The sequence below is a fragment of the Chiloscyllium plagiosum genome, unplaced genomic scaffold, assembly GCF_037043375.1.
Source record: "Chiloscyllium plagiosum isolate Xiang-an unplaced genomic scaffold, Cpla_swu_hap1 HiC_scaffold_91, whole genome shotgun sequence".
NCBI lineage: Eukaryota > Metazoa > Chordata > Chondrichthyes > Orectolobiformes > Hemiscylliidae > Chiloscyllium > Chiloscyllium plagiosum.
Window position 1 is genome coordinate 77,501 of NW_028270230.1, and position 27,500 is coordinate 105,000.

A 27,500-nucleotide genomic window follows, 5' to 3' on the forward strand; every position below is an offset into this window, starting at 1 on the left:
ACCCCACACCCCTCACTGTCACACACCCCTCACCCCTCACTGTCACACACCCCACACCCCTCACTGTCACACACCCCTCACCCCTCACTGTAACACACCCCTCACCCCTCACTGTCACACACCCCTCACTGTCACATACCCCACACCCCTCACTGTCACACACCCCACACCCCTCACTGTCACACACCCCACACCCCTCACTGTAACACACCCCACACCCCTCACTGTCACACACCCCACACCCCTCACCGTCACACACCCCACACCCCTCACTGTCACACACCCCTCACCCCTCACTGTCACACACCCCTCACCCCTCACTGTCACACACCCCACACCCCTCACTGTCACACACCCCACACCCCTCATTGTCACACACCCCTCACCCCTCACTGTCACACACCCCACACCCCTCACTGTCACACACCCCACACCCCTCATTGTCACACACCCCACACCCCTCACTGTAACACACCCCACACCCCTCACTGTAACACACCCCTCACCCCTCACTGTCACACACCCCTCACCCCTCACTGTAACACACCTCACACCCCTCACTGTCACACACCCCTCACTGTCACACACCCCACACCCCTCACTGTCACACACCCCACACCCCTCACTGTAACACACCCCACACCCCTCACTGTCACACACCCCCACACCCCTCACTGTAACACACCCCACACCCCTCACTGTAACACACCCCACACCCCTCACTGTAACACACCCCACACCCCTCATTGTCACACACCCCCCACCCCTCACTGTCACACACCCCTCACTGTCACACACCCCACACCCCTCACTGTAACACACCCCACACCCCTCATTGTCACACACCCCCCACCCCTCACTGTCACACACCCCTCACTGTCACACACCCCACACCCCTCACTGTCACACACCCCACACCCCTCACTGTAACACACCCCACACCCCTCACTGTAACACACCCCACACCCCTCACTGTAACACACCCCACACCCCTCACTGTCACACACCCCTCACTGTCACACACCCCTCACCCCTCACTGTCACACACCCCACACCCCTCATTGTCACACACCACACACCCCTCACTGTCACACACCCCACACCCCTCACTGTCACACACCCCACACCCCTCACTGTAACACACCCCTCACTGTAACACACCCCACACCCCTCACTGTCACACACCCCACACCCCTCACTGTCACACACCCCACACCCCTCACTGTCACACACCCCCACACCCCTCACTGTAACACACCCCACACCCCTCACTGTAACACACCCCACACCCCTCACTGTCACACACCCCACACCCCTCACTGTCACACACCCCACACCCCTCACTGTAACACACCCCTCACTGTAACACACCCCACACCCCTCACTGTCACACACCCCACACCCCTCACTGTCACACACCCCCACACCCCTCACTGTAACACACCCCACACCCCTCACTGTAACACACCCCACACCCCTCACTGTAACACACCCCACACCCCTCACTGTCACACACCCCACACCCCTCACTGTAACACACCCCACACCCCTCACTGTCACACACCCCACACCCCTCACTGTCACACACCCCACACCCCTCACCGTCACACACCCCACACCCCTCACTGTCACACACCCCCACACCCCTCACTGTAACACACCCCACACCCCTCACTGTAACACACCCCACACCCCTCACTGTAACACACCCCACACCCCTCACTGTCACACACCCCACACCCCTCACTGTCACACACCCCACACCCCACACTGTCACACACCCCACACCCCTCACTGTCACACACCCCTCACTGTAACACACCCCTCACCCCTCACTGTAACACACCCCACACTCCTCACTGTCACACACCCCACACCCCTCACTGTAACACACCCCACACCCCTCACTGTCACACACCCCACACCCCTCACTGTAACACACCCCACACCCCTCACTGTCACACACCCCACACCCCTCACTGTCACACACCCCACACCCCTCACTGTCACACACCCCACACCCCTCACTGTCACACACCCCACACTGTCACACACCCCTCACCCCTCACTGTCACACACCCCTCACCCCTCACTGTCACACACCCCACACCCCTCACTGTCACACACCCCACACCCCTCACTGTAACACACCCCACACCCCTCACTGTAACACACCCCTCACCCCTCACTGTAACACACCCCACACCCCTCACTGTCACACACCCCTCACCCCTCACTGTCACACACCCCACACCCCTCACTGTCACACACCCCACACCCCTCACTGTCACACACCCCACACCCCTCACTGTCACACACCCCTCACCCCTCACTGTCACACACCCCTCACCCCTCACTGTAACACACCCCACACCCCTCACTGTCACACACCCCTCACCCCTCACTGTCACACACCCCACACCCCTCACTGTCACACACCCCACACCCCTCACTGTCACACACCCCACACCCCTCACTGTAACACACCCCTCACTGTAACACACCCCACACCCCTCACTGTCACACACCCCACACCCCTCACTGTCACACACCCCCACACCCCACACTGTAACACACCCCACACCCCTCACTGTAACACACCCCACACCCCTCACTGTCACACACCCCTCACTGTCACACACCCCTCACTGTCACACACCCCTCACCCCTCACTGTAACACACCCCACACCCCTCACTGTCACACACCCCTCACCCCTCACTGTCACACACCCCACACCCCTCACTGTAACACACCCCACACCCCTCACTGTCACACACCCCTCACCCCTCACTGTAACACACCCCACACCCCTCACTGTCACACACCCCTCACCCCTCACTGTAACACACCCCACACCCCTCACTGTCACACACCCCACACCCCTCACTGTCACACACCCCACACCCCTCACTGTAACACACCCCACACCCCTCACTGTAACACACCCCACACCCCTCACTGTCACACACCCCTCACCCCTCACTGTCACACACCCCACACCCCTCACTGTCACACACCCCACACCCCTCACTGTCACACACCCCACACCCCTCACTGTCACACACCCGACACCCCTCACTGTCACACACCCCACACCCCTCACTGTCACACACCCCACACCCCTCACTGTCACACACCCCACACCCCTCACTGTAACACACCCCACACCCCTCACTGTCACACACCCCACACCCCTCACTGTCACACACCCCACACCCCTCACTGTCACACACCCCACACCCCTCACTGTAACACACCCCACACCCCTCACTGTCACACACCCCACACCCCTCACTGTCACACACCCCTCACCCCTCACTGTCACACACCCCACACCCCTCACTGTAACACACCCCTCACCCCTCACTGTCACACACCCCTCACCCCTCACTGTAACACACCCCACACCCCTCACTGTCACACACCCCACACCCCTCACTGTCACACACCCCTCACTGTCACACACCCCTCACCCCTCACTGTCACACACCCCACACCCCTCACTGTAACACACCCCACACCCCTCACTGTCACACACCCCACACTGTAACACACCCCACACCCCTCACTGTAACACACCCCACACCCCTCACTGTCACACACCCCACACCCCTCACTGTAACACACCCCACACCCCTCACTGTCACACACCCCACACCCCTCACTGTCACACACCCCTCACTGTCACACACCCCTCACCCCTCACTGTCACACACCCCTCACCCCTCACTGTCACACACCCCTCACCCCTCACTGTCACACACCCCTCACCCCTCACTGTCACACACCCCACACCCCTCACTGTCACACACCCCACACCCCTCACTGTCACACACCCCACACCCCTCACTGTAACACACCCCTCACCGTCACACACCCCTCACCCCTCACTGTCACACACCCCACACCCCTCACTGTAACACACCCCACACCCCTCACTGTCACACACCCCTCACCCCTCACTGTCACACACCCCTCACCCCTCACTGTCACACACCCCACACCCCTCACTGTCACATACCCCACACCCCTCACTGTCACACACCCCACACCCCTCACTGTAACACACCCCTCACTGTCACACACCCCACACCCCTCACTGTCACACACCCCACACCCCTCACTGTAACACACCCCTCACCCCTCACTGTCACACACCCCACACCCCTCACTGTAACACACCCCTCACCCCTCACTGTAACACACCCCACACCCCTCACTGTCACACACCCCACACCCCTCACTGTCACACACCCCACACCCCTCACTGTAACACACCCCACACCCCTCACTGTAACACACCCCTCACCCCTCACTGTCACACACCCCACACCCCTCACTGTCACACACCCCTCACCCCTCACTGTAACACACCCCTCACCCCTCACTGTCACACACCCCTCACCCCTCACTGTCACACACCCCACACCCCTCACCGTCACACACCCCACACCCCTCACTGTCACACACCCCTCACCCCTCACTGTCACACACCCCACACCCCTCACTGTCACACACCCCTCACTGTCACACACCCCTCACCCCTCACTGTCACACACCCCTCACCCCTCACTGTCACACACCCCTCACCCCTCACTGTCACACACCCCTCACCCCTCACTGTCACACACCCCACACCCCTCACTGTCACACACCCCACACCCCTCACTGTAACACACCCCTCACTGTCACACACCCCACACCCCTCACTGTCACACACCACACACCCCTCATTGTCACACACCCCCCACCCCTCACTGTCACACACCCCTCACTGTCACACACCCCTCACCCCTCACTGTCACACACCCCTCACCCCTCACTGTCACACACCCCTCACCCCTCACTGTCACACACCCCACACCCCTCACTGTCACACACCCCACACCCCTCACTGTCACACACCCCTCACTGTCACACACCCCTCACCCCTCACTGTCACACACCCCTCACCCCTCACTGTCACACACCCCACACCCCTCACTGTCACACACCCCACACCCCTCACTGTCACACACCCCTCACTGTAACACACCCCACACCCCTCACTGTCACACACCACACACCCCTCACTGTCACACACCCCTCACCCCTCACTGTCACACACCCCACACCCCTCACTGTCACACACCCCTCACCCCTCACTGTCACACACCCCACACCCCTCACTGTCACACACCCCACACCCCTCACTGTAACACACCCCTCACCCCTCACTGTAACACACCCGTCACCCCTCACTGTCACACACCCCTCACCCCTCACTGTCACACACCCCACACCCCTCACTGTCACACACCCCTCACCCCTCACTGTCACACACCCCACACCCCTCACTGTAACACACTGATATACCCCACACCCCTCACTGTAACACACTGATATACCCCACACCCCTCACTGTAACACACTGATATATCCCACACCCCTCACTGTAACACACTGATATATCCCACACCCCTCCCTGTCACACACTGATATACCCCACACCCCTCACTGTAACACACTGATATACCCCACACCCCTCACAGTAACACACTGATATACCCCACACACCTCACTGTAACACACTGATATACCCCACACCCCTCACTGTAACACACTGATATACCCCACACCCCTCACTGTAACACACTGATATATCCCACACCCCTCCCTGTCACACACTGATATACCCCACACCCCTCACTGTAACACACTGATATATCCCACACCCCTCCCTGTCACACACTGATATAGCCCACACCCCTCACTGTAACACACTGATATACCCCACACCCCTCACTGTAACACACTGATATATCCCACACCCCTCCCTGTCACACACTGATATACCCCACACCCCTCACTGTAACACACTGATATATCCCACACCCCTCCCTGTCACACACTGATATACCCCACACCCCTCACTGTAACACACTGATATACCCCACACCCCTCACTGTAACACACTGATATACCCCACACCCCTCACTGTAACACACTGATATATCCCACACCCCTCACTGTAACACACTGATATACCCCACACCCCTCACTGTAACACACTGATATATCCCACACCCCTCACTGTAACACACTGATATATCCCCACACCCCTCATTGTAACACACCGATATACCCCACACCCCTCACTGTCACACACTGATATATCCCACACCCCTCACTGTAACACACTGATATATCCCCACACCACTCACTGTAACACACTGATATACCCCACACCCCTCACTGTAACACACTGATATATCCCACACCCCTCACTGTAACACACTGATATATCCCCACACCCCTCACTGTAACACACTGATATATCCCACATCCCTCACTGTAACACACTGATATATCCCACACCCCTCACTGTAACACACTGATATACCCCACACACCTCGCTGTAACACACTGATATATCCCCACACCCCTCATTGTAACACACCGATATACCCCACACCCCTCCCTGTCACACACTGATATACCCCACACCCCTCACTGTAACACACTGATATATCCCACACCCCTCACTGTAACACACTGATATATCCCCACACCACTCACTGTAACACACTGATATACCCCACACCCCTCACTGTAACACACTGATATATCCCACACCCCTCACTGTAACACACTGATATATCCCCACACCCCTCACTGTAACACACTGATATATCCCACATCCCTCACTGTAACACACTGATATATCCCACACCCCTCACTGTAACACACTGATATACCCCACACACCTCGCTGTAACACACTGATATATCCCCACACCCCTCATTGTAACACACCGATATACCCCACACCCCTCACTGTAACACACTGATATATCCCACACCCCTCACTGTAACACACTGATATATCCCACACCCCTCACTGTAACACACTGATATATCCCACACCCCTCACTGTAACACACTGATATACCCCACACCCCTCACTGTAACACACTGATATACCCCACACCCCTCACTGTAACACACTGATATACGCCACACCCCTCACTGTAACACACTGATATATCCCACACCCCTCACTGTAACACACTGATATACCCCACACCCCTCACTGTAACACACTGATATACCCCACACCCCTCACTGTAACACACTGATATATTCCACACCCCTCACTGTCACACACTGATATACCCCCCTCCCCTCACTGTAACACACTGATATACCCCACACCCCTCACTGTAACACACTGATATATCCCACACCCCTCACTGTAACACACTGATATATCCCCACACCCCTCACTGTAACACACTGATATACCCCACACCCCTCACTGTAACACACTGATATATCCCACACCCCTCACTGTCACACACTGATATACCCCACACCCCTCACTGTCACACACTGATATAACCCACACCCCTCACTGTAACACACTGATATACCCCACACCCCTCACTGTAACACACTGATATATCCCACACCCCTCACTGTAACACACTGATATACCCCACACCCCTCACTGTAACACACTGATATATCCCACACCCCTCACTGTCACACACTGATATACCCCACACCCCTCACTGTCACACACTGATATACCCCACACCCCTCACTGTAACACACTGATATACCCCACACCCCTCACTGTAACACACTGATATACCCCACACCCCTCACTGTAACACACTGATATATCCCACACCCCTCACTGTAACACACTGATATATCCCACACCCCTCACTGTAACACCCTGATATACCCCACAGCCCTCACTGTAACACACTGATATACCCCACACCCCTCACTGTAACACACTGATATACCCCACATCCCTCACTGTAACACACTGATATATCCCACACCCCTCACTGTAACACACTGATATATCCCACACCCCTCACTGTAACACACTGATATACCCCACTCCCCTCACTGTAACACACTGATATACCCCACACCCCTCACTGTAACACACTGATATACCCCACACCCCTCACTGTAACACACTGATATACCCCACACACCTCACTGTAACACACTGATATACCCCACACCCCTCACCGTAACACACTGATATATCCCACACCCCTCACTGTAACACACTGATATACCCCACACCCCTCACTGTAACACACTGATATACCCCACACCCCTCACTGGAACACACTGATATACCCCACACCCCTCACTGTAACACACTGATATACCCCACACCCCTCACTGTCACACACTGATATACCCCACACCCCTCACTGTCACACACTGATATACCCCACACCCCTCACTGTAACACACTGATATACCCCACACCCCTCACTGTCACACACCCCACACCCCTCACTGTAACACACTGATATACCCCACACCCCTCACTGTCACACACCCCACACCCCTCACTGTAACACACTGATATACCCCACACCCCTCACTGTAACACACTGATATATCCCACACCCCTCACTGTAACACACTGATATATCCCACACCCCTCACTGTAACACACTGATATATCCCACACCCCTCACTGTAACACACTGATATATCCCACACCCCTCACTGTAACACCCTGATATACCCCACACCCCTCACTGTAACACACTGATATACCCCACACCCCTCACTGTAACACACTGATATATCCCACACCCCTCACTGTCACACACTGATATACCCCACACCCCTCACTGTAACACACTGATATATCCCACACCCCTCACTGTAACACACTGATATACCCCACACCCCTCACTGTAACACACTGATATACCCCACACCACTCACTGTCACACACTGATATACCCCACACCCCTCACTGTAACACACTGATATATCCCACACCCCTCACTGTAACACACTGATATATCCCACACCCCTCACTGTAACACACTGATATATCCCACACCCCTCACTGTAACACACTGATATATCCCACACCCCTCACTGTCACACACTGATACACCCAACACCCCTCACTGTAACACACTGATATACACCACACCCCTCACTGTAACACACTGATACACCCCACACCCCTCACTGTAACACACTGATATACCCCACACCCCTCACTGTAACACACTGATATACCCCACACCCCTCACTGTAACACACTGATATATCCCACACCCCTCACTGTAACACACTGATATACCCCACACCCCTCACTGTAACACACTGATATATCCCACACCCCTCACTGTAACACACTGATATATCCCACACCCCTCACTGTAACACACTGATATACCCCACACCCCTCACTGTAACACACTGATATACCCCACACCCCTCACTGTAACACACTGATATATCCCACACCCCTCACTGTAACACACTGATATACCCCACACCCCTCACTGTAACACACTGATATACCCCACACCCCTCACTGTAACACACTGATATACCCCACACCCCTCACTGTAACAACACCGATATACCCCACACCCCTCACTGTAACACACTGATATACCCCACACCCCTCACTGTAACACACTGATATACCCCACACCCCTCACTGTAACACACTGATATACCCCACACCCCTCACTGTAACACACTGATATACCCCACACCCCTCACTGTAACACACTGATATATCCCACACCCCTCACTGTAACACACTGATATATCCCACACCCCTCACTGTAACACACTGATATACCCCACACCCCTCACTGTAACACACTGATATATCCCACACCCCTCACTGTCACACACTGATATACCCCACACCCCTCACTGTAACACACTGATATACCCCACACCCCTCACTGTAACACACTGATATATCCCACACCCCTCACTGTAACACACTGATATACCCCACACCCCTCACTGTAACACACTGATATACCCCACACCCCTCACTGTAACACACTGATATACCCCACACCCCTCACTGTAACACACTGATATACCCCACACCCCTCAGTCTGTTCTCTGTCTCTCACTTTCTCATAATTTGTGTTCCTGTGAAAGTTGACTCCTGAATTCTGCGATTGATTTACATATTTTGCAAATCCCTTTTGGGACTGGCTGTTTGATGCAAATGGCGGTCAGATTTGCCTCTAACCCTGCGTATTCCCCTCTGTTCACGGGCCCAGTGTACCCCAGAGTCACCTTCAAACTGGGAGATCACCCCTGTCTCTCCCTCTCACTGTCACTGTCACCCGCTCTCACCATCCTGGGCTCTCTCTCTCTCACCATCCTGGGCTCTCTCTCTCTCTCTCTCTCTCTCACCATCCTGGGCTCTCTCTCTCTCTCTCTCTCTCACACCATCCTGGGCTCGCTCTCTCTCTCTCTCTCTCTCACCATCCTGGGCTCTCTCTCTCTCTCACCATCCTGGGCTCTCTCTCTCTCTCTCTCTCTCTCTCTCACCATCCTGGGCTCTCTCTCTCTCTCTCTCTCTCTCTCTCACCATCCTGGGCTCTCTCTCTCTCTCTCTCTCTCACACCATCCTGGGCTCTCTCTCTCTCTCTCTCTCTCTCACCATCCTGGGCTCTCTCTCTCTCTCACCATCCTGGGCTCTCTCTCTCTCTCTCTCTCTCTCTCTCACCATCCTGGGCTCTCTCTCTCTCTCTCTCTCTCTCTCTCTCACCATCCTGGGCTCTCTCTCTCTCTCTCTCTCTCTCTCTCTCACCATCCTGGGCTCTCTCTCTCTCTCTCTCTCTCACACCATCCTGGGCTCGCTCTCTCTCTCTCTCTCTCTCACCATCCTGGGCTCTCTCTCTCTCTCACCATCCTGGGCTCTCTCTCTCTCTCTCTCTCTCTCTCTCACCATCCTGGGCTCTCTCTCTCTCTCTCTCTCTCTCTCTCACCATCCTGGGCTCTCTCTCTCTCTCTCTCTCTCTCTCTCACCATCCTGGGCTCTCTCTCTCTCTCTCTCTCTCTCACCATCCTGGGCTCTCTCTCTCTCTCTCTCTCTCTCTCTCACCATCCTGGGCTCTCTCTCTCTCTCTCTCTCTCACACCATCCTGGGCTCTCTCTCTTCTCTCTCTCTCTCACACCATCCTGGGCTCTCTCTCTCTCTCTCTCTCTCTCTCACCATCCTGGGCTCTCTCTGTCTCTCTCTCTCTCTCTCACCATCCTGGGCTCTCTCTCTCTCTCTCTCTCTCACCATCCTGGGTTCTCTCTCTCTCTCTCTCTCACCATCCTGGGCTCTCTCTCTCTCTCTCTCTCTCTCACCATCCTGGGCTCTCTCTCTCTCTCTCTCTCTCTCTCTCTCACCATCCTGGGCTCTCTCTCTCTCTCTCTCTCTCTCTCACCATCCTGGGCTCTCTCTCTCTCTCTCTCTCTCTCTCTCACACCATCCTGGGCTCTCTCTCTCTCTCTCTCTCTCACCATCCTGGGCTCTCTCTCTCTCTCTCACTCTCACACCATCCTGGGCTCTCTCTCTCTCTCTCTCTCTCTCACCATCCTGGGCTCTCTCTCTCTCTCTCTCTCTCACCATCCTGGGCTCTCTCTCTCTCTCTCTCACTCTCACACCATCCTGGGCTCTCTCTCTCTCTCTCTCTCTCTCTCTCTCACACCATCCTGGGCTCTCTCTCTCTCTCTCTCTCTCACCATCCTGGGCTCTCTCTCTCTCTCTCTCTCTCTCACCATCCTGGGCTCCCTCTCTCTCTCTCTCTCTCTCTCTCTCTCTCTCTCTCACCATCCTGGGCTCTCTCTCTCACTCTCTCTCTCTCACCATCCTGGGCTCTCTCTCTCTCTCTCACCATCCTGGGCTCTCTCTCTCTCTCTCACCATCCTGGGCTCTCTCTCTCTCTCTCTCTCTCTCTCTCTCACCATCCTGGGCTCTCTCTCTCTCTCTCTCTCTCACCATCCTGGGCTCTCTCTCTCTCTCTCTCTCTCTCTCACCATCCTGGGCTCTCTCTCTCTCTCTCTCTCTCACCATCCTGGGCTCTCTCTCTCTCTCTCTCTCTCTCTCACCATCCTGGGCTCTCTCTCTCTCTCTCTCTCACACCATCCTGGGCTCTCTCTCTCTCTCTCTCTCTCTCACCATCCTGGGCTCTCTCTCTCTCTCTCTCTCTCTCTCACCATCCTGGGCTCGCTCTCTCTCTATCTCTCTCACAACATCCTGGGCTCTCTCTCTCGCTCTCTCACAATCACCATTCCTCCTTCTCTCCATACCCCTCTCTTATCCTCTTGGTCCCTCTTTTCAGATTTCTCACTCCATCTCTCTCTCTCTCTCTCATTTCTTTCTCGCATTCTCTCTCTATTGACCTGTCTCTCTCTCTCTCTCTGTCTCTTTCCCAGTTCCTGTACTGATATCTCTCTCTCTCTCTCTCTTGTTGGAGACGGTAACCCCCAGGATGTTGATAGAGGGGGGGAAGGGGGATTCAGTGACGGTAACGCCATTGAACGTCAAGGGGGCGATGGTTAGATTCTCTCTTGTTGGAGACGGTAACCCCCAGGATGTTGATAGTGGGGGGGGAAGGGGGATTCAGTGACGGTAACACCATTGAACGTCAAGGGGGCGATGGTTAGATTCTCTCTTGTTGGAGACGGTAACCCCCAGGATGTTGATAGTGAGGGGGGGAAGGGGGATTCAGTGACGGTAACGCCATTGAACGTCAAGGGGGCGATGGTTAGATTCTGTCTCTCTCTGTCTCTGGCTCCCTCTTTTTCCCCTCGCTGCCAGAGTTAAGGGTTCTCAAGTGGTTTATGATAAAGGCAGTTCCTATTTGAACTTCCTGTGCTGTGGTTGGAAACTGACTCAGAATTAACAGGCTTGCACAACGCATGGACCCAACAGTTTCCATGACGTCACACAACTCTGCACTGAAGGGACAGACATTTCATCTGTTCACCCTCCCTCAGCACCGACCCTCCCTCAGCACTGACCCTCCCTCAGCACCGACCCTCCCTCAGCACCGACCCTCCCTCAGCCCCGACCCTCCCTCAGCCCCGACCCTCCCTCAGCACCGACCCTCCCTCAGCCCCGACCCTCCCTCAGCCCCGACCCTCCCTCAGCCCCGACCCTCCCTCAGCACAGACCCCTCCCTCAGCACCGACCCTCCCTCAGCCCCGACCCTCCCTCAGCCCCGACCCTCCCTCAGCACCGACCCTCCCTCAGCACTGACCCTCCCTCAGCCCCGACCCTCCCTCAGCCCCGACCCTCCCTCAGCACCGACCCTCCCTCAGCCCTGACCCTCCCTCAGCACCGACCCTCCCTCAGCACCGACCCTCCCTCAGCACTGACCCTCCCTCAGCCCCGACCCTCCCTCAGCCCTGACCCTCCCCCAGCCCTGACCCTCCCTCAGCCCCGACCCTCCCTCAGCACCGACACTACCTCAGCACCGACCCTCCCTCAGCACCGGCCCTCCCTCAGCACCGACCCTCCCTCAGCACCGACCCTCCCTCAGCACTGACCCTCCCTGAGCACCGACCCTCACTCAGCACCGACCCTCCCTCAGCCCCGACCCTCCCTCAGCACCGACCCTCCCTCAGCACCGACCCTGCCTCAGCACCGACCCTCCCTCAGCACCGACCCTCCCTCAGCACCGACCCTCCCTCAGCACTGACCCTCCCTCAGCACCGACACTCCCTCAGCACTGACCCTCCCTCAGCCCTGACCCTCCCTCAGCGCCGACCCTCACTCAGCACCGACCCTCCCTCAGCACCGACCCTCCCTCAGCACCGACCCTCCCTCAGCACTGACCCTCCCTCAGCACTGACCCTCCCTCAGCACTGACCCTCCCTCAGCACCGACCCTCCCTCAGCCCTGACCCTCCCTCAGCGCCGACCCTCCCTCAGCCCGGACCCTCCCTCAGCACTGACCCTCCCTCAGCACCGACCCTCCCTCAGCACTGACCCTCCCTCAGCCCTGACCCTCCCTCAGCACCGACCCTCCCTCAGCACCGACCCTCCCTCAGCACCGACCCTCCCTCAGCACCGACCCTCCCTCAGCAGTGACCCTCTCTCTCTATAACTGTTCCCTCTCTCTCTCTCTAACCCAGTTCCCTCTCTCTCTCTCTAACCCTGTTTCCTCTCTCTCTCTCTAACCCTGTTCCCTCTCTCTCTCTAACCCTGTTCCCTCTCTCTCTCTCTAACCCTGTTCCCTCTCTCTCTCTAACCCTGTTCCCTCTCTCTCTCTCTAACCCTGTCCCCTCTCTCTCTCTAACCCTGTTCTCTCTCTCTCTCTAACCCTGTTCCCTCTCTCTCTCTCTAACCCTGTTCCCTCTCTCTCTCTAACCCTGTTCCCTCGCTCTCTCTAACCCTGTTCCCTCTCTCTCTCTCTAACCCTGTTCCCTCTCTCTCTCTAACCCTGTTCTCTCTCTCTCTCTCTAACCCTGTTCCCTCTCTCTCTAACCCTGTTCCCTCTCTCTGTCTCTAACCCTGTTCCCTCTCTCTGTCTCTAACCCTGTTCCCTCTCTCTCTCGAACCCTGTTCCCTCGCTCTCTCTAACCCTGTTCCCTCTCTCTCTCTCTAACCCTGTTCCCTCTCTCTCTCTAACCCTGTTCCCTCTCTCTCTCTCTAACCCTGTTCCCTCTCTCTCTCTAACCCTGTTCCCTCTCTCTCTCTAACCCTGTTCCCTCTCTCTCTCTAACCCTGTTCCCCCTCTGTCTCTCTAACCCTGTTCCCTCTCTCTCTCAAACCCTGTTCCCTCTCTCTCTCTCTAACCCTGTTCCCTCTCTCTCTCTAACCCTGTTCCCTCTCTCTCTCTAACCCTGTTCCCTCTCTCTCTCTCTAACCCTGTTCCCTCTCTCTCTCTAAGCCTGTTCCCTCTCTCTCTCTAACCCTGTTCCCTCTCTCTCTCTAACCCTGTTCCCTCTCTCTCTCTCTAACCCTGTTCCCTCTCTCTCTCTAACCCTGTTCCCTCTCTCTCTCTAACCCTGTTCCCTCTCTCTCTCTCTAACCCTGTTCCCTCTCTCTCTCTAACCCTGTTCCCTCTCTCTCTCTAACCCTGTTCCCTCTCTCTCTCTAATCCTGTTCCCCCTCTGTCTCTCGAACCCTGTTCCCTCTCTCTCTCTAACCCTGTTCCCCCTCTGTCTCTCTAACCCTGTTCCCTCTCTCTCTCAAACCCTGTTCCCTCTCTCTATCTCTAACCCTGTTCCCTCTCTCCCTAACCCTGTTCCCTCTCTCTCTCTCTAACCCTGTCCCCTCTCTCTCTCTAACCCTGTTCCCTCTCTCTCTCTCTAACCCTGTTCCCTCTCTCTCTCTCTAACCCTGTTCCCTCTCCCTCTCTCTAACCCTGTTCCCTCTCTCTCTCTCTAACCCTGTTCCCTCTCTCTCTCTCTAACCCGGTTCCCCCTCTCTATCTAACCCTGTTCCCTCTCTCTCTAACCCTGTTCCCTCTCTCTCTAACCCTGTTCTCTCTCTCTCTCTAACCCTGTTCCCTCTCTCTCTAACCCTGTTCTCTCTCTCTCTAACCCTGTTCCCTCTCTCTCTCTCTAACCCTGTTCCCTCTCTCTCTCTCTAACCCTGTTCCCTCTCTCCCTAACCCTGTTCCCTCTCTCTCTCTCTAACCCTGTCCCCTCTCTCTCTCTAACCCTGTTCCCTCTCTCTCTCTCTAACCCTGTTCCCTCTCTCTCTAACCCTCTTCTCTCTCTCTCTCTAACCCTGTTCCCTCTCTCTCTTTCTAACCCTGTTCCCTCTCTCTCTCTCTCTAACCCTGTTCCCTCTCTCTCTCTAACCCTGTTCCCTCTCTCTCTCTCTAACCCTGTTCCCTCTCTCTCTCTAACCCTGTTCCCGCTCTCTCTCTCTAACCCTGTTCCCTCTCTCTCTCTAACCCTGTTCCCTCTCTCTCTAACCCTGTTCCCTCTCTCTCTCTCTAACCCTGTCCCCTCTCTCTCTCTAACCCTGTTCCCTCTCTCTCTAACCCTGTTCCCTCTCTCTCTCTAACCCTGTTCCCTCTCTCTCTCTAACCCTGTTCCCTCTCTCTCTATCCCTGTTCCCTCTCTCTCTCTCTAACCCTGTTCCCTCTCTCTCTCTAACCCTGTTCCCTCTCTCTCTCTCTCTAACCCTGTTCCCTCTCTCTCTCTAACCCTGTTCCCTCTCTCTCTCTCTAACCCTGTTCCCTCTCTCTCTCTAACCCTGTTCCCGCTCTCTCTCTCTAACCCTGTTCCCTCTCTCTCTCTAACCCTGTTCCCTCTCTCTCTAACCCTGTTCCCTCTCTCTCTCTAACCCTGTCCCCTCTCTCTCTCTAACCCTGTTCCCTCTCTCTCTAACCCTGTTCCCTCTCTCTCTCTAACCCTGTTCCCTCTCTCTAACCCTGTTCCCTCTCTCTCTCTAACCCTGTTCCCTCTCTCTCTCTCTCTATCCCTGTTCCCTCTCTCTCTCTCTAACCCTGTCCCCTCTCTCTCTCTAACTCTGTTCCCTCTCTCTCTCTAACCTTGTCCCCTCTCTCTCTCTAACCCTGTTGCCTCTCTCTCTAACCCTGTCCCCTCTCTCTCTCTCTAACCCTGTCCCCTCTCTCTCTCTAACCCTGTTCCCTCTCTCTCTCTCTAACCCTGTTCCCTCTCTCTCTAACCCTGTTCCCTCTCTCTCTCTCTAACCCTGTCCCCTCTCTCTCTCTAACCCTGTTCCCTCTCTCTCTCTAACCCTGTTCCCTCTCTCTCTCTCTAACCCTGTTCCCTCTCTCTCTCTCTAACCCTGTTCCCTCTCTCTCTCTAACCCTGTTCCCTCTCTCTCTCTCTCTATCCCTGTTCCCTCTCTCTCTCTCTAACCCTGTTCCCTCTCTCTCTCTAACCCTATTCCCTCTCTCTCTCTAACCCTGTTCCCTCTCTCTCTCTCTAACCCTGTTCCCTCTCTCTCTCTCTAACCCTGTTCCCTCTCTCTCTCTAACCCTGTTCCCTCTCTCTCTCTCTAACCCTGTTCCCTCTCTCTCTCTCTAACCCTGTTCCCTCTCTATCCCTGTTCCCTCCCTCTCTCTCTCTCACCCTGTTCCCTCTCTCTCACTCTAACCCTGTTCCCTCTCTCTCTCTCTCTCTCACCCTGTTCCCTCTCTCTCACTCTAACCCTGTACCCTCTCTCTCTCTCTAACCCTGTTCCCTCTCTCTCTCTAACCCTGTTCCCTCTCCCTCTCTCTCTAACAATGTTCCCTCTCTCTCTCTCTAACCCTGTTCCCTCTCTCTCTCTCTAACCCTGTTCCCTCTCTATCCCTGTTCCCTCCCTCTCTCTCTCTCACCCTGTTCCCTCTCTCTCATTCTAACCCTGTTCCCTCACTCTCTCTCTAACCCTGTTCCCGCTCTCTCTCTCTAACCCTGTTCCCTCTCTCTCTCTAACCCTGTTCCCTCTCTCTCTCTCTAACCCTGTTCCCTCTCTCTCTCTCTAACCCTGTCCCCTCTCTCTCTCTAACCCTGTTCTCTCTCTCTCTAACCCTGTTCCCTCTCTCTCTCTAACCCTGTTCCCTCTCTCTCTCTCTAACCCTGTTCCCTCTCTCTCTCTCTAACCCTGTTCCCTCTCTCTCTCTCTAACCCTGTTCCCTCTCTCTCTCTCTAACCCTGTCCCCTCTCTCTCTCTAACCCTGTTCTCTCTCTCTCTAACCCTGTTCCCCCTCTCTCTCTAACCCTGTTCCCTTTCTCTCTCTCTAACCCTGTCCCCTCTCTCTCTCTAACTCTGTTCCCTCTCTCTCTCTAACCCTGTCCCGTCTCTCTCTCTAACCCTGTTCCCTCTCTCTCTAACCCTGTCCCCTCTCTCTCTCTCTAACCCTGTCCCCCCTCTCTCTCTAACCCTGTTCCCTCTCTCTCTCTCTAACCCTGTTCCCTCTCTCTCTAACCCTGTTCCCTCTCTCTCTCTCTAACCCTGTTCCCTCTCTCTCTCTCTAACCCTGTTCCCCCCCTCTCTCTCTATCCCTGTTCCCTCTCTCTCTCTCTAACCCTGTTCCCTCTCTCTCTCTCTAACCCTGTTCCCTCTCTCTCTCTCTAACCCTGTTCCCTCTCTCTCTCTCTAACCCTGTCCCCTCTCTCTCTCTAACCCTGTTCCCTCTCTCTCTCTCTAACCCTGTTCCCTCTCTCTCTCTCTAACCCTGTTCCCTCTCTCTCTCTCTAACCCTGTTCCCTCTCTCTCTCTCTATCCCTGTTCCCTCTCTCTCTCTCTAACCCTGTTCCCTCTCTCTCTCTAACCCTGTTCCCTCTCTCTCTCTAACCCTGTTCCCTCTCTCTCTCTAACCCTGTTCCCTCTCTCTCTCTCTAACCCTGTTCCCTCTCTCTCTCTAACCCTGTTCCCTCTCTCTCTCTCTAACCCTGTTCCCTCTCTATCCCTGTTCACTCCCTCTCTCTCTCACCCTGTTCCCTCTCTCTCTCTAACCCTGTTCCCTCTCTCTCTCTAACCCTGTTCCCTCTCTCTCTCTCACCCTGTTCCCTCTCTCTCATTCTAACCCTGTTCCCTCACTCTCTCTCTAACCCTGATCCCTCTCTCTCTCACCCTGTTCCCTCTCTCTCATTCTAACCCTGTTCCCTCTCTCTCTCTCTAACCCTGTTCCCTCTCTCTCTCTCTAACCCTGTTCCCTCTCTCTCTCTAACCCTGTTCCCTCTCTCTCTCTAACCCTGTTCCCTCTCTCTCTCTATCCCTGTTCCCTTTCTCTCTCTCTCTCTAACCCTGTTCTCTCTCCCGCTCTCTAGATGGTATCACGGACATCTCTCAGGGAGTGTAGCTGAAAAGCTCCTGGGCGAGAGGAAGAGTCCCTGGACCTACCTTGTGCGGGAGAGTCTCAGTAATCCTGGGGATTTTGTTCTGTCCGTCGCGATTGACGCACAGAAAGAGTCCGACGGTGAGATGAGACAAAAAGTCACACACATCAAGATCATGTGTCAGGTATGGCTCCCTCTACACCACCATGACAGTGTAGCCTACTCCCCCTCCCACTGTATACCCAGGGACAGGGACAATACAGAGCTCCCTCTACACCACCATGACGGTGTAGCCTACTCCCCCTCCCACTGTATACCCAGGGACAGGGACAATACAGAGCTCCCTCTACACCACCATGACAGTGTAGCCTACTCCCCCTCCCACTGTATACCCAGGGACAGGGACAATACAGAGCTCCCTCTACACCACCATGACGGTGTAGCCTACTCCCCCTCCCACTGTATACCCAGGGACAGGGACAATACAGAGCTCCCTCTACACCACCATGACAGTGTAGCCTACTCCCCCTCCCACTGTATACCCAGGGACAGGGACAATACAGAGCTCCCTCTACACCACCATGACGGTGTAGCCTACTCCCCCTCCCACTGTATACCCAGGGACAGGGACAATACAGAGCTCCCTCTACACCACCATGACGGTGTAGCCTACTCCCCCTCCCACTGTATACCCAGGGACAGGGACAAGACAGAGCTCCCTCTACACCACCATGACGGTGTAGCCTACTCCCCCTCCCACTCTATACCCAGGGACATGGACAATACAGAGCTCCCTCTACACCACCATGACGGTGTAGCCTACTCCCCCTCCCACTGTATACCCAGGGACAGGGAAAATACAGAGCTCCCTCTACACCACCATGACGGTGTAGCCTACTCCCCCTCCCACTGTATACCCAGGGACAGGGACAATACAGAGCTCCCTCTACACCACCATGACGGTGTAGCCTACTCCCCTCCCACTGTATACCCAGGGACAGGGACAATACAGAGCTCCCTCTACACCACCATGACGGTGTAGCCTACTCCCCTCCCACTGTATACCCAGGGACAGGGATAATACAGAGCTCCCTCTACACCACCATGACGGTGTAGCCTACTCCCCCTCCCACTGTATACCCAGGGACAGGGACAATACCGAGCTCCCTCTACACCACCATGACGGTGTAGCCTACTCCCCCTCCCACTGTATACCCAGGGACAGGGACAATACAGAGCTCCCTCTACACCACCATGACGGTGTAGCCTACTCCCCTCCCACTGTATACCCAGAGACAGGGACAATACAGAGCTCCCTCTACACCACCATGACGGTGTAGCCTACTCCCCCTCCCACTGTATACCCAGGGACAGGGACAATACACAGCTCCCTCTACACCACCATGACGGTGTAGCCTACTCCCCTCCCACTGTATACCCAGGGACAGGGACAATACAGAGCTCCCTCTACACCACCATGACGGTGTAGGCCTACTCCCCCTCCCACTGTATACCGAGGGACAGGGACAATATAGAGCTCCCTCTACACCACCATGACGGTGTAGCCTGCTCCCCTTCCCACTGTATACCCAGGGACAGGGACAATACAGAGCTCCCTCTACACCACCATGATGGTGTAGCCTACTGCCCCTCCCACTGTATACCCAGGGACAGGGACAATACAGAGCTCCCTCTACACCACCATGACGGTGTAGCCTACTCCCCTCCCACTGTATACCCAGGGACAGGGACAATACAGAGCTCCCTCTACACCACCATGACGGTGTAGCCTACTCCCCCTCCCACTGTATACCCAGGGACAGGGACAATACAGAGCTCCCTCTACACCACCATGACGGTGTAGCCTACTGCCCCTCCCAGTGTATACCCAGAGACAGGGACAATACAGAGCTCCCTCTACACCACCATGACAGTGTAGCCTACTCCCCTCCCACTGTATACCCAGTGACAGGGACAATACCGAGCTCCCTCTACACCACCATGACGGTGTAGACTACTCCCCCTCCCACTGTATACCCAGGGACGGGGACAATACAGAGCTCCCTCTACACCACCATGACGGTGTAGCCTACTCACCCTCCCAGTGTATACCCAGAGACAGGGGCAATACAGAGCTCCCTCTACACCACCATGACGGTGTAGCCTACTCCCCCCTCCCACTGTATACCCAGGGACAGGGACAATACAGAGCTCCCTCTACACCACCATGACGGTGTAGCCTACTCCACCTCCCACTTTATACCCAGGGACAGGGACAATACAGAGCTCCCTCTACACCACCATGACGGTGTAGCCTACTCCCCCTCCCACTGTATACCCAGGGACAGGGACAATACAGAGCTCCCTCTACACCACCATGACGATGTAGCCTACTCCCCCTCCCACTGTATACACAGTGACAGGGACAATACAGAGCTCCCTCTACACCACCATGATGGTGTAGCCTACTCCCCCTCCCACTGTATACCCAGGGACAGGGACAATACAGAGCTCCCTCTACACCACCATGACGGTGTAGCCTACTCCCCCTCCCACTGTATACCCAGGGACGGGGACAATACAAAGCTCCCTCTACACCACCATGACGGTGTAGCCTACTCCCCCTCCCACTGTATACCCAGGGACAGGGACAATACAGAGCTCCCTCTACACCACCATGACGGTGTAGCCTACTCCCCCTCCCACTGTATACCCAGGGACAGGGACAATACAGAGCTCCCTCTGCACCACCATGACGGTGTAGCCTACTCCCCTCTCACTGTATACCCAGGGACAGGGACAATACAGAGCTCCCTCTGCACCACCATGACGGTGTAGCCTACTCCCCCTCCCATTGTATACCCAGGGACAGGGACAATACAGAGCTCCCTCTACACCACCATGACGGTGTAGCCTACTCCCCCTCCCACTGTATACCCAGGGACTGGGACAATACAGAGCTCCCTCTACACCACCATGACGGTGTAGCCTACTCCCCCTCCCACTGTATACCCAGGGACAGGGACAATACAGAGCTCCCTCTACACCACCATGACAGTGTAGCCTACTCCCCCTCCCACTGTATACCCAGGGACAGGGACAATACAGAGCTCCCTCTACACCACCATGACGGTGTAGCCTACTCCCCCTCCCACTGTATACCCAGGGACAGGGACAATACAGAGCTCCCTCTACACCACCATGACGGTGTAGCCTGCTCCTCTTCCCACTGTATACCCAGGGACAGGGACAATACAGAGCTCCCTCTACACCACCATGACGGTGTAGCCTACTGCCCCACCCAGTGTATACCCAGGGACAGGGACAATACAGAGCTCCCTCTACACCACCATGACGGTGTAGCGTACTGCCCCTCCCAGTGTATACCCAGAGACAGGGACAATACAGAGCTCCCTCTACACCACCATGACAGTGTAGCCTACTCCCCTCCCACTGTATACCCAGTAACAGGGACAATACCGAGCTCCCTCTACACCACCATGACAGTGTAGCCTACTCCCCTCCCACTGTATACCCAGTGACAGGGACAATACCGAGCTCCCTCTACACCACCATGACGGTGTAGCCTACTGCCCCTCCCAGTGTATACCCAGAGACAGGGACAATACAGAGCTCCCTCTACACCACCATGACAGTGTAGCCTACTCCCCCTCCCACTGTATACCCAGGGACAGGAACAATACAGAGCTCCCTCTACACCACCATGACGGTGTAGCCTACTCCCCTCCCACTGTATACCCAGGGACAGGGACAATACAGAGCTCCCTCTACCCCACCATGACAGTGGAGCCTACTCCCCCTCCCACTGTATACGCAGGGACAGGGACAATACAGAGCTCCCTCTACACCACCATGACGGTGTAGCCTACTCCCCTCCCACTGTATACCCAGGGACGGGGACAATACAGAGATCCCTCTACCCCACCATGACGGTGTAGCCTACTCCCCCTCCCACTGTATACCCAGGGACTGGGACAATACAGAGCTCCCTCTACACCACCATGACAGTGTAGCCTACTCCCCCTCCCACTGTATACCCAGGGACAGGGACAATACAGAGCTCCCTCTACACCACCATGACGGTGTAGCCTACTCCCCCTCCCACTGTCTACCCAGGGACTGGGACAATACCGAGCTCCCTCTACACCACCACGACAGTGTAGCCTACTCCCCTCCCACTGTATACCCAGGGACAGGGACAATACAGAGCTCCCTCTACACCAGCATGACGGTGTAGCCTACTCCCCTCTCACTGTATACCCAGGGACAGGGACAATACAGAGCTCCCTCTACACCACCATGACGGTGTAGCCTACTCCCCCTCCCACTGTATACCCAGGGACGGGGACAATACAGAGCTCCCTCTACACCACCATGACAGTGTAGACTACTCCCCCTCCCACTGTATACCCAGGGACAGGGACAATACAGAGCTCCCTCTACACCACCATGACAGTGTAGACTACTCCCCCTCCCACTGTATACCCAGGGACGAGGACAATACAGAGCTCCCTCTACACCACCATGACGGTGTAGCCTACTCCCCCTCCCACTGTATACCCAGGGACGGGGACAATACAGAGCTCCCTCTACACCACCATGACAGTGTAGACTACTCCCCCTCCCACTGTATACCCAGGGACAGGGACAATACAGAGCTCGCTCTACACCACCATGACGGTGTAGCCTACTCCCCCTCCCACTGTATACCCAGGGACAGGAACAATACAGAGCTCGCTCTACACCACCATGACGGTGTAGCCTACTCCCCCTCCCACTGTATACCCAGGGACAGGGACAATACAGAGCTCCCTCTACACCACCATGACGGTGTAGCCTACTCCCCCTCCCACTGTATACCCAGGGACAGGGACAATACAGAGCTCCCTCTACACCACCATGACGGTGTAGCCTGCTCCCCTTCCCACTGTATACCCAGGGACAGGGACAATACCGAGCTCCCTCTACACCACCATGACGGTGTAGCCTACTCCCCCTCCCACTGTATACCCAGGGACAGGGACAATACAGAGCTCACTCTACACCACCATGATGGTGTAGCCTACTCCCCCTCCCACTGTATACCCAGGGACGGGGACAATACAGAGCTCCCTCTACACCACCATGACGGTGTAGCCTACTCCCCCTCCCACTGTATACCCAGGGACGGGGACAATACAGAGCTCCCTCTACACCACCATGACAGTGTAGCCTACTCCCCCTCCCACTGTATACCCAGGGACAGGGACAATACAGAGCTCCCTCTACACCACCATGACAGTGTAGCCTACTCCCCCTCCCACTGTATACCCAGGGACAGGGACAATACAGAGCTCCCTCTACACCACCATGACGGTGTAGCCTACTCCCCCTCCCACTGTATACCCAGGGACAGGGACAATACCGAGCTCCCTCTACACCACCATGACGGTGTAGCCTACTCCCCCTCCCACTGTATACCCAGGGACAGGGACAATACAGAGCTCCCTCTACACCACCATGACGGTGTAGCCTACTCCCCTCCCACTGTATACCCAGGGACTGGGACAATACAGAGCTCCCTCTACACCACCATGACGGTGTAGCCTACTCCCCTCCCACTGTGTACCCAGGGACAGGGACAATACAGAGCTCCCTCTACACCACCATGACGGTGTAGCCTACTCCCCTCCCACTGTATACCCAGGGACAGGGACAATACCGAGCTCCCTCTACACCACCATGACGGTGTAGCCTACTCCCCCTCCCACTGTATACCCAGGGACAGGGACAATACAGAGCTCCCTCTACACCACCATGACGGTGTAGCCTACTCCCCCTCCCACTGTGTACCCAGGGACAGGGACAATACAGAGCTCCCTCTACACCACCATGACGGTGTAGCCTACTCCCCTCCCACTGTATACCCAGGGACAGGGACAATACAGAGCTCCCTCTACACCACCATGACGGTGTAGCCTACTCCCCATCCCACTGTATACCCAGGGACAGGGACAATACAGAGCTCCCTCTACACCACCATGACGGTGTAGCCTACTCCCCTCCCACTGTATACCCAGGGACTGGGACAATACAGAGCTCCCTCTACACCACCATGACAGTGTAGCCTACTCCCCTCCCACTGTATACCCAGGGACAGAGACAATACAGAGCTCCCTCTACACCACCATGACGGTGTAGCCTACTCCCCCTCCCACTGTATACCCAGGGACAGGGACAATACAGAGCTCCCTCTACACCACCATGACGGTGTAGCCTACTCCCCCTCCCACTGTATACCCAGGGACAGGGACAATACAGAGCTCACTCTACACCACCATGACGGTGTAGCCTACTCCCCCTCCCACTGTATACCCAGGGACGGGGACAATACAGAGCTCCCTCTACACCACCATGACGGTGTAGCCTACTCCCCCTCCCACTGTATACCCAGGGACGGGGACAATACAGAGCTCCCTCTACACCACCATGACAGTGTAGCCTACTCCCCCTCCCACTGTATACCCAGGGACAGGGACAATACAGAGCTCCCTCTACACCACCATGACAGTGTAGCCTACTCCCCCTCCCACTGTATACCCAGGGACAGGGACAATACAGAGCTCCCTCTACACCACCATGACGGTGTAGCCTACTCCCCCTCCCACTTTATACCCAGGGACAGGGACAATACAGAGCTGCCTCTACACCACCATGACGGTGTAGCCTACTCCCCTCCCACTGTATACCCAGGGACAGGGACAATACAGAGCTCCCTCTACACCACCATGACGGTGTAGCCTACTCCCCCTCCCACTGTATACCCAGGGACAGGGACAATACAGAGCTCCCTCTACACCACCATGACGGTGTAGCCTACTCCCCCTCCCACTGTATACCCAGGGACAGGGACAATACCGAGCTCCCTCTACACCACCATGACGGTGTAGCCTACTCCCCCTCCCACTGTATACCCAGGGACAGGGACAATACAGAGCTCCCTCTACACCACCATGACGGTGTAGCCTACTCACCCTCCCACTGTATACCCAGGGACAGGGACAATACAGAACTCCCTCTACACCACCATGACGGTGTAGCCTACTCACCCTCCCACTGTATACCCAGGGACAGGGACAATACAGAACTCCCTCTACACCACCATGACGGTGTAGCCTACTCCCCCTCCCACTGTATACCCAGGGACAGGGACAATACCGAGCTCCCTCTACACCACCATGACGGTGTAGCCTACTCCCCCTCCCACTGTATACCCAGGGACAGGGACAATACAGAGCTCCCTCTACACCACCATGACGGTGTAGCCTACTCCCCTCCCACTGTATACCCAGGGACTGGGACAATACAGAGCTCCCTCTACACCACCATGACGGTGTAGCCTACTCCCCTCCCACTGTGTACCCAGGGACAGGGACAATACAGAGCTCCCTCTACACCACCATGACGGTGTAGCCTACTCCCCTCCCACTGTATACCCAGGGACAGGGACAATACCGAGCTCCCTCTACACCACCATGACGGTGTAGCCTACTCCCCCTCCCACTGTATACCCAGGGACAGGGACAATACAGAGCTCCCTCTACACCACCATGACGGTGTAGCCTACTCCCCCTCCCACTGTGTACCCAGGGACAGGGACAATACAGAGCTCCCTCTACACCACCATGACGGTGTAGCCTACTCCCCTCCCACTGTATACCCAGGGACAGGGACAATACAGAGCTCCCTCTACACCACCATGACGGTGTAGCCTACTCCCCATCCCACTGTATACCCAGGGACAGGGACAATACAGAGCTCCCTCTACACCACCATGACGGTGTAGCCTACTCCCCTCCCACTGTATACCCAGGGACTGGGACAATACAGAGCTCCCTCTACACCACCATGACAGTGTAGCCTACTCCCCTCCCACTGTATACCCAGGGACAGAGACAATACAGAGCTCCCTCTACACCACCATGACGGTGTAGCCTACTCCCCCTCCCACTGTATACCCAGGGACAGGGACAATACAGAGCTCCCTCTACACCACCATGACGGTGTAGCCTACTCCCCTCCCACTTTATACCCAGGGACAGGGACAATACAGGGCTCCCTCTACACCACCATGACGGTGTAGCCTACTCCCCCTCCCACTGTATACCCAGGGACAGGGACAATACAGAGCTCCCTCTACCCCACCATGACAGTGTAGCCTACTCCCCCTCCCACTGTATACCCAGGGACAGGGACAATACAGAGCTCCCTCTACACCACCATGACGGTGTAGCCTACTCCCCCTCCCACTGTATACCCAGGGACAGGGACAATACAGAGCTCCCTCTACACCACCATGACGGTGTAGCCTACTCCCCCTCCCACTGTATACCCAGGGACAGGGACAATACAGAGCTCCCTCTACACCACCATGACGGTGTAGCCTACTCCCCCTCCCACTGTATACCCAGGGACAGGGACAATACAGAGCTCCCTCTACACCACCATGACAGTGTAGCCTACTCCCCTCCCACTGTATACCCAGGGACAGGGACAATACAGAGCTCCCTCTATTTTAATCTTGCGATAAGACCTTACCTCAAAAGGCGTTAATTTTAAAATGATGAGGCCGTTGTTCTGCAACTATTGTTTTTATGTTCTCCCTCTGTCAATGTGTCTCTGTCCCTCCTCACTCACTCCCTCTCCTTGTCCCTGTTACATCTCGCACCATTTTCTCTCCCTCGCTCTTTCTCTGTCTGTCTCTCCCCCCTCTCGTTCTCTGTCTCTCTCTCTCTCTGTCTCTCTCCGTCTCCATCTCTCTCTGTCACTCCCCCGTCTCTCTCTGTCTCTCTGTCTCTCTCTTTCTTTCTCCCCCTCTGTCTCTCTCTCTCTGTCTCTCTCTCTCTGTGTCTCTCTCTCTCTCTGTGTCTCTCTCTCTCTGTCTCTCTCTC

At 55.7% G+C, this 27,500-nt stretch overlaps 1 protein-coding gene across 1 annotated transcript in view; it reads left to right on the forward strand.

Annotated features, from left to right (window-relative positions):
• The window catches only part of LOC148134089 (tyrosine-protein phosphatase non-receptor type 6-like), a gene marked incomplete at its 3' end in the record, with an annotated part of 89,978 nt that overhangs the window by 62,096 nt on the left and 382 nt on the right, over positions 1–27,500 (forward strand). The window contains exon 5 of the mRNA XM_087985689.1: positions 18,541–18,733. Coding sequence (XP_087841815.1) covers positions 18,541–18,733 — 193 coding nt within the window. The remainder of the gene's footprint in view (positions 1–18,540; positions 18,734–27,500) is intronic.